The sequence below is a fragment of the Micropterus dolomieu genome, linkage group LG22, assembly GCF_021292245.1.
Source record: "Micropterus dolomieu isolate WLL.071019.BEF.003 ecotype Adirondacks linkage group LG22, ASM2129224v1, whole genome shotgun sequence".
Lineage (NCBI taxonomy): Eukaryota > Metazoa > Chordata > Actinopteri > Centrarchiformes > Centrarchidae > Micropterus > Micropterus dolomieu.
The window spans coordinates 23,123,091-23,137,866 of record NC_060171.1 but is presented as its reverse complement, the minus strand read 5'-3'; the positions used below and the strand labels follow the sequence as shown (position 1 = coordinate 23,137,866).

Sequence of the window (14,776 nt, the reverse complement as noted above, 5' to 3'; positions counted from 1 at the left end):
TTCTTACTAGTTGGCTCCGACGTATATGATGCAGTCCACATGGCTGGATGAGACTATTAATGCTGTGGTGGCTGGGCTCAACACGGCTGTGTATATACGTGACTTTGCACCTCATGTCCCATCCAGTCGCAGGCGCAAGACTAGTAAGTAAGCATACACATACAAATGTGTAATCATTTTCAGACAGGGTTAGCATGATCACAAGCACACACATGAACAAATGTGGTGTAAGGAAAAGCCAGAGAAAGCTACGATGTGTTTGTAATGAGGGAAAACTTTTATGATTGATTGAACAGGGAAGCGCAGAAAGGTCAAGAGCAGGAATACATCTTCTGCTAAGGGTATGAAAGGTCAAGTGGGAAGTACAGGAGTCAAGAGGAGGAAACGGAAAGTGAGGAAGACTAAATCCAGAAAAAAGCTGGTGAGTGTGTCATCAACACCAGTCTAAGATTTAAGTGATCTGGTTTTAAATTGTTCGCTAGATGTATCTAATACTACAAGAATTAACAGATTTCTCTTGTAGTCACAAGATGCTTTTCTCTCTATATAAACTCTTTACCTACGTTTTCCCATTAGATGTTGAAAAAGGCAGCCACTCCTCGAAGCCGTATCGCTAATAATCTCAGAATTGTAAAGGACAAGAAGAGCTCTTCGCTTCCGACAGTGTACCGACCATCAGAGCACACGCTAAGCAGCATGCGTGCTGACATAGGCGCTGCATCTCTCTCCATCTATGGAGATCCATTTGACCTGGATCCATTTGTGGAACGGTAAGATAGAATATATATATATATATATATATATATATATATACATACACACACACACACACACACTTGTGGATGTTTCTGATATCATATAAAATGTAGGGAATGCTTTAGGTGGTTACAACTGCCACACACATACTGGTCAAGTGATCCTGATTCCTTGGTATGGAAACTCCCTATCACATACTTTGAACCAAGCTTGTTTATTATCATCTGCTAGTGTATTTAAGTATGTAGCTTAGCAGTATTTATTATTGAACATATTGTGCTTTATGGTATTGATTTGGCTAGTGAGGAAGAGGAGCAGCAAGCCCATGTTACATCGCTGTTGGAGGCCAAGAGACGAGGAATCTCTCGCTCTGCCCTTCGCTCTCACCAGCCTGTAGCTCGACCAGTCACTGCAAGCCTTTCCAGGTAACATCTACCTTTTGCCATAATGTGTAGAATTGTAAAAGAATGATTATGTTCATGTCATGATTGATATATATATATATATATATATATATATGAGATAGATAGATATAGAGAGAGAGTTTGTCATAAATTTGAGGTGCCTAAGCGGGCTCAGTTTTTGTGATGATGTTATCTAGCTTGATGAATACTTAACAAATATGGTTGATCTAATTAAAGGTTTTCTTTGCCATACTAGGAGGGGTATGAATGTCCCCCAGTCAGGGGTTGTTGTGGAGGCGGCTCCTGTGCCTGACCTGCTAGGCAGCATCCTATCAGGACAGAGCATGCTCTTGATGGACAGCTCTGATGTCGTTATTAATCGGGATGGTTCCCTTAAAGCTGCAAAGACAAGTAAGTGTACCTGGCACATTTTGAAACACAAAGTTTAAATGGCGAGATTTAATTAGATATGTTGTAGCTGTTTGGTTAGAGATTTTAGCCACTTTAGCCACAGAGGCGCACAGAGGACCAAAGATCTGACTTCCACTTACCTGTCATGAAAATAATGGGTTCTTTTGAAATAGTTACGTACATTAAATCCAGCTGTTGAATTTTTGACAACTTCAGCCTGACTGCTTTATGTAAAATGCACGTGAAGTTGGTGAAAATAAAACTTTAAACTGTCTTGAATCTTGTGACATAAGAAACAGCAGTGCTGCTTGTGTTCTCCGGCATTAGCAGTGAGTTAGTTATTCCTCACTCTCGGAAGCAGAACTGACTGAGCCTAAAACTTTTTCTGGTGTCAACCACTCAACACTCATTTTACATTGTGTAAGTCAGTTTAATCTGCTGAACTAAGCAAAAGAAGCAAAGTACTTGATTATTTCACTCTTTAAATGTGTTGATCATTTGTATATTTTTTTCTCTTTCAGCGATGCCATCTGCATTAAAGCCAGATTGCAGTAGCTCAGGAGATACCCAAATCAACCCAGTGATGTCACCCATCCAAGGTGACAGTTCGCCATCTCTTCACTACACCGGAGACCTACCAGGATCCTCCCATAGCTCCCTGAACAGACCTTTCTCTCAGAGCTCTTCTCACTTACTGCCCTACATGCCCTCCTCAGCCAACGTCATCCAATCATCACCCCATACTGAATTTCCACCTCGAGGTCACCTGAGTTTTCAACCACCTCGTCAAGTCAGACCCACCCACCCTCCTTGTCAGCGGGTAACCAATGGTGTAAGAGCTACCAGCCCCTTCTCATCCATCCACCCCACCCTAAATTCAAGCTCCAAGAGCAAGGGCACGACCCCATCACAATCACAATCTAAAAAAGCAGCTACAAAGCCCATGTGGGTAGACGTGTCAGTGCTTCCTCGGATACCAAAAATAAAAAGGGAGAGCTCTAGTCAAGGTGGCAGCAGTGACAGTAATAGAAGTAGTAGTAGGGAAAATAGTAGTAATTCTACCACCAGTAGTAATGGTTACGACATGCCAGAAGCAGGCATGAACAGCCTTGCTGGAGACAAAGGAAGACAACAAAGTGTAGACCAGCAAAAGGGCAGGGCTGACGGTCAGGCCCAGAGGCACCGGCCTGATGGAGCAGGCTCGTCATCGGCCTTCTCCAACTCATTCTCCTCTTCTGCCTCCTCCACTGGCTCTCCTGCTAGCCAGCCACGTTATTCCTCAACTTCATCAGCAGTGAGCTTCCGTATTAACTCCAGTGGGAATTCCTGGCATTCAAGGCGGCTCAGCACTGCCTCACCCTCTACTAGTGGAGACAGCATGCAGGAACCCTGGAGAGGAAAGAAAGATGAAGCAAGGAAGAGACAGCTGCACAGGGATAAACAGATGCTCCTGGCATCCCATACGCCGGTTAAAAAGGAAAAAGACAGTCATAATATCTATGATCCCTTTAATCCCACGCTATCAGAGACAAGCAGCTCAGACGAAGATACTGAGAGCGCACGCCTGGATGGTAGCTCCCGACACATCGCGCACGAGAGGAAGGATTGTAGTTCAGGAAACAAGGAGGTTTTAATGCAACACAAGCAGGATCTGGTTCATGTGAAAACTGAAACACAGGAGATTGAGGTGTCACAGGAAGAACCAGTGGGGGCTAGAGCTCAGGAAACCAGATCACAGGCGGGCAGATGCTCAAAGGAATATGTGAAGGTTGAAAAAGAATCAAGATTAGTAGACACTGAGAAACAAACAGCATTAACTGAAGTAAAGAAAGAGCCAGGGTTAGATGATGCAGCTGAAAGGTTTGGTCACAGTGTAACAAGTTTGAATTCAAGCTGTATAGAGACAGCAGACACCACATCACCTGTTCATCACAGCATTAAGATTGAGAGAGAGACTCTAGAAGAGGAGAGTCGACAGCGTGTTGGAACTCCCAGTAGACCTCCCCCCAACTGTAAGGATAATAATTCGTCAGCATCCAGCTCTGCTCCCACCAAGAGCAAGCAAAAGGCAGAAACTACATTGGATTCCAAATCCTGTTCCAAGTCCCCATCACGAGATTTGGGCAATAAGAAGAAAACTTTCCAAGCTTCAAAGGAGCAACGCTCTAGCAATTCAGAGGCAGAGACAGACCGAGGCAGGAGAGGAGACCATCATGCATCAGGCCAGGGAAGCCGGCAGAATGAAAAGGAGAAGGACAGAGAAAGGAGTTCAAGGCGGTCAAGGTCCAGAGAGAGGAGGAGGGCACGCACATCCTCAGAAAGCTCTCAGTCAAATTCCCCTGATAGGGCTCACAGAAAGAGACAGCGACCCCGGTCCCGATCCAAAGACAGGAAGCAATCTAGGTAAATCTATTATACTTTGTCCAATATTCCTGGTATCAACTATTAAGTAACTGTCTGTTCGATGATAAGATCAGGGTTTTGATTAAGGGTTTTGTCTGTTATTACTGATTTTTAGGTCTGGCTCCAACTCTAGCAGCAGAGAGCGTTCAAGAAGGAAGAAGTATAAACAGAGGAGCAAGGAGAAAAATGACGGCAGAGAGAGAGACTGTGAGAGACAACGAATGTCAAAGGATAAGAGACATGGTCGGTCTCGCTCAAAATCTTGGTCAAAATCACGTTCTAGGTCCAGATCTAGATCGAAGGACCATAAACGTGGTCCGTCTTGCTCAAAATCGCGGTCCAGATCAAGGGAAAGGAGGAAAGACAATGCACGAGCACAACAGTCGTCTCTCTCCTCCAGAGACAAGGTGGAGTCACAGTCTACAGACAAGAGGAGACGCAGGTCTAGATCCAGCTCAAGAGAGAGAAGGAAAGAAGAAAGATCATCATCCAAGAGTTCACATAAAACTTCAGGTTCCTCTGTTTCATCCTCTAAAGACACAAGACAGTCACAGGTCAAGAAAAAGGACATGGGTGTAACTCGAAGCTCCCTGAAAGAGGATAAAGTTACAACAGTGAATAAACAGGAGACCCCCTCCTGCACTGCTGCCTCAAAAGTTAAAAAGGAAGGGAAAGACCTCAAGGCGGACAGCCAGGCCTCAACAGCTGAAATTGCGAGAGAGACAAAGGTTGGAAAAGAAATTAAAAAAGAAAAACAACCATCTCTTGATAGGTTTGAAGATTATCCTATTACTAAACCAATTAAGAAAGAAGAGACTGACATCCATGCTTTGATGGTAGTCAAAGGCATAGATGAGGAAATAAACAAAGAAGAACCCATCCAGACCAAGATTTGTGAAATCAAGACCGAGATTTGTGAAATCAAGACCGAGACTTGTGAAATCAAGACCGAGACTTGTGAAATCACTCCAATTAAATCTGAGCCAAGTTCCCCAGAATTATGCCACTTACCCCCTGTCTCCTCCTTTTCTACACTGACCTCACCTGTTACAGCAGACAGCATCCAGGATACAGTCTCTCAGTCTCAGCCAGTGGTACTGGCCCCCACCAATCAACCAAACACTGTTGAGTGGACGGACCCTGTAAAGCAGGAAGTTCAGCAACCCTCAGACTCTGATGATGACTTCAATGTTGACGTGATGCTAGACAACCTGGACTATGTGAAGTCCAAGCCCACAGAGGGAAGTGGCGCATCTGTCAAACAAGAAAAGGAAGTAGAGGAGGGGAAGACTGTAGGGGAGCAATTGCAGACTGTAGTGGGAGCGAAATCCAAAACTCAAGTGAAGAGGGTCACGTGGAATATACAGGAGCCTGAGGGGCCTCAACCAGAGAAATCGGCAAGCAGTAAGTGCTGCTGCTAGAAAGCTCCACACCAGTTTTTGTTGGCTGCTCACAAATCTGACATCGATCCTGCAACAGATCAGGCTCATTTAACGTATAGAAGTGAAAATGAAAAGAATTAAAAAGATGTAAAAAGTGAGTCTGGATCAAGATTCATACACAATCACCTATTGCCAGTGGTGAAACTAAATTTAGTACTGTACTTAAGTACAAATTTAAGGTACTTGTACCAAGTATTTTCTTTTCATGCCACTTTCTACTTCTACTCCTCTACATCTCAGAGGGAAATATTGTGCTTTTTACTCCACTACATTCATCTGACAGCTTTAGTTACTAGTCACTTTCCACATTAAGATTTACATTACATGTAAAAATGTGAATTTTTGCTTCACTTATTGAATTCATTATTTTAATAATTTTTTGTTAATTGTTTTATAATGTTTGTTTTAAAAATACAAGCATTGTAGTTTTAGTGTGATTCAAAGTAGTTCAAAATGTGCTCCATCTTAACCAACTACAATAGTAAAATCTTGCTTTTACATTAATGCACGAGTATTACTAATCTAATGATAAAATATATAATAGTATAACAGTCATAGGGGACCTTTTTCCGCTTTGAGTAAATTTTCCTGATTTTATTTTCATAATTTTACGTAAGCAATAAAAAGGAGGACTTGTAACAGCATATTTTTACAGTGTGTTATTAGTACTTTTACTTAAGTAAAAGGTCTGAATACGTCATACACTGCCTATTGCACACACACAGTTGAATTACTTTATTTTGACAGAGATGGAGATCAAAATGTGTTTTGTATCGGCCTCTCATTTAAATATGTTCTGATTTCTCTCTTTTACAGAGCTGGCTCTGTATAAATTGAAGCTGAAGCAGGAAGGAGCTCGCAGACCCTCTTCGACAGTCTTGACCTCCAGTCAGGTAGGACAGAGTTACTTCTCACTGCAGAGTTAACATTAAATTTCTAGCTTATTATTAATATTTTTAGAAGTGCATTAAGCATTTAATGAAATGACCACAGGGTGGCAGATTTTATCTAGAAGGAGCAAATGTTTGGGTGAAGTCTTGTGACCAAAACTGAAACTGATTTTGAGGTAAGTGAAAGTAAAAGCCATACTGTGGAAATCAAAACTGTTGTCTACATTTAATGTTATTTCCAGACTAAGTCCTTGTCATTATGTCATCCATAGACATGTAATATGTATAAGAAACATAACAGCCTTACATTACTGAATCTATCTTTTATTCTATCCTCCTGTAACCTTTTAGTAATTTTCTTGTCATCCATTTAATCTCTCTTGACTTTCACAGGACATCACTGGAACCGTCAGTGACTCCTGCAAGAAGGTTGCTGTTGGTCCTCACAGTACTTCCTCTAGATCTGAAACTGTACATCCTGAGAGGTTGTCAACCACTGGACAAGGAGAAGCAGAGGAAGGGGATGTAAGGAAAGACCAGGTGAATCTGGCTTTTAAATGTTTCGTTCTTTACACTGAATATCTCAAGTAGTCTAATGTCGTATTTGGTTTTGAATAGATTTTAGAACACCGTCCCAAAAGAAGCAGAATGTTTATGAAAACTATAATGACATTTGGGATGTTTTACTCCTGACAGCAGTACTTGAAGAAGCTGCACATGCAGGAGAGAGCTATAGAGGAGGTGAAGCTAGCTATCAAGCCTTTCTACCAGCGGAGGGACATCAACAAGGATGAATACAAAGAGATTCTACGCAAAGCCGTTCAGAAGGTGGGTTAAACATTTTGCCAAGATAGTCAAAGGTTTGTCACCAACAAACAACTTAAAGCCCTTCATAGCTTTTGATTTATAAAGTCAGCCATTTCTCAGTGTCTTAGATTATCAGTTCAGTTGAAGGAGGTTTTTTAGAGAATTTATATGCAATTATCTGATGTTCTTGGTCATCAGGTGTGCCACAGCAAGAGCGGGGAGATCAACCCTGTCAAGGTGGGCAATCTGGTGAAGGCGTACGTGGACAAATACAAACATGCTAGGAAACACAAGAAAGGGGAGGATTCAGGGAAGTCAGAGGAGGTTCAGACTGACGCCATGAAAAACTCTGACAGTCCGTGAGGAGGTGTGAACTACAGACAAGGACAGCTGCACCCTCGCAACACTCATTCGTACGTTATACAATGTTTTACTTGGTGTCCTACCACTGGCTGTGATCTCAAACTCTCCGGCTTACCCATTCTAAGCGGTTAACTAAGATTTCCTCAGCCTCAAGATGGAACATTTTCTATAATCTTTCTATCTAAAAATAACCTTGAGGACAAACTTTTTTTTTTGTCGATCACTTGAACAGCACCTGTTGGTGTCTTGTACTTGGACTGTCACTGCCAAGAACTGGTGTTTTTGTGTAGTACAGCTCAGATACTTAATAGGAGCCCTAGAGGTTGTGCCTTAAAGAGGCAAATCTCAAAGACCCTTCCACGGAGTGATAAATCAGGTAGCTTTCTCCACAGGCATATCACTGGGAGGATACAGCGTGCTTTGAGTTTTCTATGGCTTTTTGTTTTGTTTTGTGGGAGGGAAGGGGTATTTCAGTGGCAAAACTCCTTTTGTTTGTTAAGAAGTGGTGTAAAAGTATGAAGAGTATGCATATTTAAGAAGTTTGTCGTATTAAGGAAAGACACTGTTATGCAATTTTTGTAGAACATTTATCAGCAGAGTAATTAAGCAGTTTTAGATTCGGTTGTAAATAATATAGATTTGGTATCTCCACTTACATGTTTCTTTCATCTGTGTTGCCTGTTGCGAATAACTGACATCAACGATTCTTGTTTATAGAGTTGATTGGTTTATGTTTGTATTTGAAAGCCTCTGTTATCTGTCTCCCACACCTCTAACATCCATGTTTAATGAACTAAATCTAGTCAAGTGTACTACAGGTGAATTCTGGCTCAGTAGTTGAAAATGAGTAATGGAACTACTCTTCTCAAAGAACAGCCTGTTCCCTTTAAGCATACTTGTTTTCTTATGTTCTCTGCATTATTCTTTTTTCAACCCTGAAATGTAGAAAAATCAGCTTTTAGAGAACTAGCGGGTATTTTGTTTTTTGTGCCAAACAAGTAAAAGTAATAATAATAAATAAACTTTCTCTGAATAAGTGAGATTTTATTTGTTTTCGGGCATTCTGTGTTTAAACAACGGAGACCACAATATACAGTAGGTAATATAGATTTTATTTTGGAGTGAAAGAGATTATAATGCAGACTCTGGCTGAGCTGCAGCCCCCATTAACTTGAAAAAAAATTTACATTTCGTCACTGTCCATATAAAGTTTGTTTTGTATTTAATGTTTATTAATAACTATTGAGCTAATTTTATCTGCATAATTTCATGGTTTTGTGAGATACATTTGTTGCCCATATATTAGAAAAATAATGGAATATCTCACAGTCACAGCATTTTCCAAGGAAGGTATGATGGAAGGAAACATGCCTTTAGTTAGGGACATTGAAAGTATACTCTCTGTATTAACCTTGAGATGTCTGCAGTATTAAAATACGGCCTCATTAAGGCTGCTTTGTCATTGTCACTCAAGCCTAAACCTTACTCTTGGTGATAACCATTACTAATCTGCATTGCTCCTTAATTTTTATGAAAAACTGATAAGCTTGTTCACCATTTTTTGTTTGCTTACTGTTAAGACTAACCAGGTGGGTGGTTGGACTTGCCTTGTACTTTGTTGTCACATTTAATTTGGCTTTATACAGCCTAGGACAAGGAGGGGAAGCATCTAAAAAGAAAAACAGGTGCTCATGTTTATCTGAATGTATTTTACTTTTTCTTCTGCATTGCCTTGATCAAACCGGCCAGGTGTTTCTAAGAGAAAACATGGATGACAATAAATCACTGATGATAAGTAGGGTTTTGTCTCAATTTAATGCAACTCATATTCTGTCCTGTAGTCATATTTTTGTTGTAAGGATTTGGTGTTTGAAGTGGTAACATCTGAAAATGTACTTTTTTTATGGCTGTGAGTCCGTCCCATTTTTATGAACACGATCTCTCAGGAATGCCTCAAGGGAATTTCATCAAATCTTAATTTGGTGGTCAAAGGTCAACTTTCCTGTGACATCATTATGACATTTTTTGGCCATTATTCACGTATCAGTGTGACACTTTTGGCTCAAAGGTCATTGTGACCTCAAAATAGGTTTTTAGCCATAATTTAAGAATGACTTTTTGATTACAGATTTGACACACGTTGACTGGGACACACAAGGAGCAAACAATAACTAGGTAAGGAAAGGGCTTTCCTCCATCTTGTCCACGCTACTTTTCACTTCCTGCTTCATTAGAATCACATGACCGCAAACAACGAATCGGAATGAGTATCACCTGCAGCTCATAGAGAGGTTACACATCAAAAAAAGAGACTAAACAGTAGAAGTAGAAAAGATTACCATTTTGAAGAATATTCTTGTATTTCACTTTTACTTGTTCCCATGTTCTAGTGGGTCCTGAGGTGGCTCTGACATTAAGCAATTATGAAATTATTAAAATACAAGAATATATACTGTAATAAGTGATAGAACCATAACATGGAGCACTTACGCATTTAATTTGTCTGCAACTTTTTGCCAGCCCTCTCTCCTGGCTTTTGCACACTTTGAGGTGTTCCCTGGCGTTTTAATTAACTTTTCAAATTCTGTATATCCTTCTAGCAATAACTCTTGCTCTGCTGCGGAGAAAAACTGAGCGCGCTCTTTGGCCATGGTGAACAGCCAATAGCAGCGTTGCTGATCAGTGTTTCTACTATCGATACAAATCCCCTTTTAAACCAGCGCATGAACCCGCAATTATCTCCGATAACTCAATCCAGCTGTACTAATCATAACCGGCACGTGTGTTCGAAGAACCCAATTAGCCAGATCATGATTCGGCCGATGATATTATCTTGGATGTCTCATTTGATCTCGGATGTTTTAAGTAACGTACGAAGAACGGGCCCCAGGAGGTAGGTGTATGTGTGTCAAAGTCAACAATCAAGAGAAGACTTCACCAGAGTGAATACAGAGGGTTCACCACAAGATGTAAACCATTGGTGAGCCTCAAAAACAGGAAGCCCAGATTAGAGTTTGCCAAGCAACATCTAAAAAAGCCTTCACAGTTCTGGAACAACATCCTATGGACCGATGAGACAAAGATCAACTTGTACCAGAGTGATGGGAAGAGAAGAGTATGGAGAAGGAAAGGAATTGCTTATGATCCAAAGCATACCACCTCATCAGTGAAGCATGGTGGTGGTAGTGTCATGGCGTGGGCATGTATGGCTGCCAATGGAACTGGTTCTCTTGTATTTATTGATGATGTGACTGCTGACAAAAGCAGCAGGATGAATTCTTTAGTGTTTCAGGCAATATTATCTGCTCATATTCAGCCAAATGCTTTAGAACTCAATGGACGGTGCAGATGGACAATGACCTGAAGCATACTGCAAAAGCAACCAAAGAGTTTTTTAAGGGAAAGAAGTGGAATGTTATGCAATGGCCAAGTCAATCACCTGACCTGAATCCGACTGAGCATGCATTCCACTTGCTGAAGACAAAACTGAAGGGAAAATGCCCCAAGAACAAGCAGGAACTGAAGACAGTTGCAGTAGAGGCCTAGCAGAGCATCACCAGGGATGAAACCCAGCGTCTGGTGATGTCTATGCGTTCCAGACTTCAGGCTGTAATTGACTGCAAAGGATTTGCAACCAAGTATTAAAAAGTGAAAGTTTGATTTATGATTGATAATCTGTCCCATTAATTTTGGTCCCTTAAAAAGTGGGAGGCACATTTACAAACTGTTGTAATTCCTACACTGTTCACCTGATTTGGATGTACCCTCAAATTAAAGCTGAAAGTCTGCAGTTAAAGCACATCTTGTTCGTTTCATTTCAAATCAATTGTGGTGTGTATATAGCCAAAGATTAGAATTGTGTCGATGTCCCAATATGTATGGACCTGACTGTATGATAACTGAAGAAACCTGTTGGATGAGAGGCAAAATGTCTTCAAGCATCTTCAGTCAAGTCCAGTTGCCCTTGATTTTAACCCTCCTTGGATAACTATGACCTGGATGACTGAGAATCTTAACCGAAATCTATGATAATACTTAAGTAATCAGTTCAACAATGTACATTCACTGGAATCATATTTATGTAGTTATAACTTCCATTTAGCCAAAAAATAGACTTTATACAATTATTATTTTTATTATTTAGTTCCTTCCAAGTATTCACCACACATAGAAGTCTGGACAGGCATGGGTGTAAACTGCTACCTGACTGGTTGGCAGAGGTGTACCACTGTGGGTGGTCATTCTAGTTTAATGCCTGTAATCAGCCTTTATATGTCTTGGTGTTACATTTCAGACTGAGTCACCACAGACTCTTTTCAACAGTCATTTGCATTTTCTTTTAGGGACAATGTTTTAGTAAAAAAAAAGATCTGACATAGCTTTTTGATGAGGGGGGAAAAGGGTTCAACAAAGTGCAAAACATTTCACCAGACACACATATATATATATATATATATAAAATATTATAGTCACTGGCGGTATGACATGTAAAAACTTATTTAACTTTACTTTCATTTGCATTTTACAAACTCGTGATGAAAAAGCAAAACCTTTACATGTTACATGGATTTAGGCATCATTTGGTACATACATATAATTTCATTCAAACTATACATTTCATTTAGAGATAATTTGACATTTACAGTAACCATAACAGTTTATTCTAAGGCAAGGCCATTGGCCTTTGAGTAACGTTAACAGTCAAATGGTGGGGGAGTCCATTTTTACTTATGTAGTGATAAAATAACAGCTTTTGCATACAGTTTTTGACTAACGTGAACATAAAATGAATAATAGATCATGCAAAGCAGGGGGGTGAAGTTAGGTAGTTGAAACAGTACCCATCGGAGATGAGTGAGAGATCAAATTTCAAATCTGGTGGAGAAAAGGTTCAGCAGCCCGTGCTGTCTCTTCAGTTGTTGGCAGACCAAAGACAGAGTAGATGAGATCATAGAGGCTGTTGTGTGAGATCTGTAGGCTGACGTTGGCGCTGTGAAGAGATGAAGCCCCCTCCATCTGGGCCATCTCATGAAAGTGTCGACAGATCAGAGGGACCACCTACAAAGCGACAGCGACATTTTACAGCACTTAAAAACTGCATAACTGAAGGCAGCTGAACAGAAATTTGTACACGTCTCTGAGGTGAAGCTCAGGAAAAATAGGAAAGGGTGTTACCTTGACTACGATAAGCTTCTTCTCCAAAGGTTTTCCATCAGGAAACTTCTCTCCAAAGCACATGTTGATGGTGTATTCCGGAGAGCGCCCATTGTTGTCTTTAAACTGTTTCAGTTCTGAAACAGATACAGGTAGAGCCCTTTATTTCACAGAGCAAACTTATTGTTGCAGTCAATTAAAATTTAACAATAAAAATGAATATAAATGAGTAAGAGATCCATACCTACCATTCACATACTTCTCAAAACTGAGGAGCTCCACCATGGTATTCTGGGGCAGCTTTCTTGGGTCTGGGTGAGCCACACTGGGGTCACTGGTGCTGGCAAACACATGACATCTGTCCTGCCTCAAGGCATAGATACCGGTATCCCGTACCTCCAGGAGTAGACCTCTCTGGATGCTGTTAAGGATGCGGTTGGTGAATTCAATCTGGTAAATAGAAGGTTGTGATTAGAAAAACTTTTACATTAAAATATCTTTGTCACATTGAGGATGTAAAGCAGCATATTATACAGTATATAAACTTTTCATTGAATTCTAGCAGTTTCTATGGGTTAATACATGTTTGTTTGTTTTTTTGGCGTAACAACTTTCCATGAATTCAGTATTCAGTGGGGGACTTTCAGAGACAGGATCCTGCAGGTGTGCGGTTGTGTCATGCATTTGAATGAGACAGAATATTTATAACCGGTGGGGATGCCCTTACCTCACTGACATGCATTTATTTCTATATTACTAAAAGGCGCTACTCAGCTTGCTCCAAACAAGTCTTCATTTCCTCTTTCCACCATCAGTGTTTGCTAACCTTACTGCACAATCAGTCAGTGACTTTCTTCCTGAAAGACTTTTGACAACCTTCAGAGGGTCGAAGGATTATAGATGGAGAGAGCCACAGCAAGGCAAGATTGAGAAAGGTACATTCCACACTCAAAGCACATTTTATAAGTGCATTGTGTTACTTTTCTATTTGTTTACTGTGGCTAAAGTCAGTGGCAAGTTTGACATTGCTTCCTCCTGTGATGGATTTCCATTTTTTCTCACTGGTAGTCTGTTCAAACTGTTGACTAACACAAAATCCCATTTCTGAATTAAAACTGATCCAAGTTCTTTGTGGAGAAGCAAACATAAGACTTTTTACAGCCCCCTTTCAAAACCAAAGTGTTTGCTATTTTATATATATTTACAGATACTTCGTAACAGTTTCTCAGTATTTTTGGGTGGATTTCTCTTTCATTAAGTCCCACAAAGTGTCCAGCTGATGTAATCACCTGTTTGTGATCCAATAGATCATCAGTGGAGGGGAAGCAGAGATGATTGGTGTTGAGCTCAGGGGCCTCATGGAGGTAGTGGAGCTGGAGACGGGCAGTGTGGAATGTGCCCTTTAGCATTTCTCTTTTTCTGTAGTGGATGGAGATCTCCAGGTCATATATGGTTGGCTGCAGAGGTGAGTTGAGGACCGGCTCAGGATTTGCTGTAAAAAAACAAAACATGTAACAATAAACATCATATTGGATCACATCTTTACAGAAAATCATTTGGAAACTTTCCTCCCAGTATAGAACTTGATTTCAGTAAAGTCATCTTGATTTAATTTGGCTGAACATACCCACGTAGTAAGACGGCTGATCTGGTAACAGCAGTGGATGGTTCTCGGGTGCTACATGATAGCTTTCAACAACAGCTGAATAGGGCTTCTCTGCCCACGGTTGCTCCTCTGTTAAGACAATAAAAAAGCAGATTTAACTACATTTTACCTTCATTATAAACCATATAAAATCATAAACAAGGGGAGAGGATGTTATTAACATATATGACTTATATATGACCCTTTGCATAAGACACTGTACCTGATGGAAGGTTGACAAGATCCAAGGCCATGAAATCGTTAATCAGATTGTGCTGTTTGGAGGAAAAATGCATAGTATTATTTAATAAGTTATGAAGCGCAGCAAACATCACAAAGAAACGCTTGATAATAAACCAATTAACAGAAGTGAAAGTGTCCTCTAGGCAATACTGCACCTCATTTCCTGAGGGGAACTCTGTGGGAGAGCTGTAGATATCTAGAGCGATGTCAGAATCCTCCTGGGAGTCTTGTGTTGGCAGTCTTTCATAAATGTCTGCA

General features: G+C 40.6%; 2 protein-coding genes across 7 annotated transcripts in view; one reads left to right on the top strand and one right to left on the bottom strand.

Annotated features, from left to right (window-relative positions):
• The window catches only part of phrf1 (PHD and ring finger domains 1), a 14,175-nt gene extending 4,904 nt beyond the window's left edge, over window positions 1–9,271 (top strand). Inside the window, exons 1-11 of one of the 5 annotated variants that reach the window (XM_046037699.1) lie at window positions 15–143; window positions 297–421; window positions 577–770; window positions 1,059–1,181; window positions 1,417–1,571; window positions 2,093–3,974; window positions 4,090–5,378; window positions 6,233–6,309; window positions 6,700–6,831; window positions 7,006–7,134; window positions 7,312–9,271. In XM_046037699.1, the coding sequence (XP_045893655.1) occupies window positions 26–143; window positions 297–421; window positions 577–770; window positions 1,059–1,181; window positions 1,417–1,571; window positions 2,093–3,974; window positions 4,090–5,378; window positions 6,233–6,309; window positions 6,700–6,831; window positions 7,006–7,134; window positions 7,312–7,476 (4,389 nt within the window). In that variant the 5' untranslated portion in view covers window positions 15–25 and the 3' untranslated portion in view covers window positions 7,477–9,271. Of the gene's footprint in view, window positions 1–14; window positions 144–296; window positions 422–576; window positions 771–1,058; window positions 1,182–1,416; window positions 1,572–2,092; window positions 3,975–4,089; window positions 5,379–6,232; window positions 6,310–6,699; window positions 6,847–7,002; window positions 7,135–7,311 lie in introns of those variants that run through there. The other 4 variants (XM_046037698.1, XM_046037697.1, XM_046037696.1 and 1 more) reach the window with 4 other exon arrangements.
• A 2,686-nt stretch (window positions 9,272–11,957) lies between these two features.
• irf7 (interferon regulatory factor 7) overlaps window positions 11,958–14,776 on the bottom strand; it is a 5,220-nt gene continuing 2,401 nt past the window's right edge. The window contains exons 4-10 of one of the 2 annotated variants that reach the window (XM_046038507.1): window positions 14,674–14,771; window positions 14,499–14,550; window positions 14,258–14,365; window positions 13,920–14,122; window positions 12,879–13,080; window positions 12,652–12,767; window positions 11,958–12,534 (exon numbers count right to left, since the gene is read on the bottom strand). In XM_046038507.1, coding sequence (XP_045894463.1) covers window positions 12,346–12,534; window positions 12,652–12,767; window positions 12,879–13,080; window positions 13,920–14,122; window positions 14,258–14,365; window positions 14,499–14,550; window positions 14,674–14,771 — 968 coding nt within the window. In that variant the 3' untranslated portion in view covers window positions 11,958–12,345. The remainder of the gene's footprint in view (window positions 12,535–12,651; window positions 12,768–12,878; window positions 13,081–13,919; window positions 14,123–14,257; window positions 14,366–14,498; window positions 14,551–14,673; window positions 14,772–14,776) is intronic. The other variant, XM_046038506.1, reaches the window with a different exon arrangement.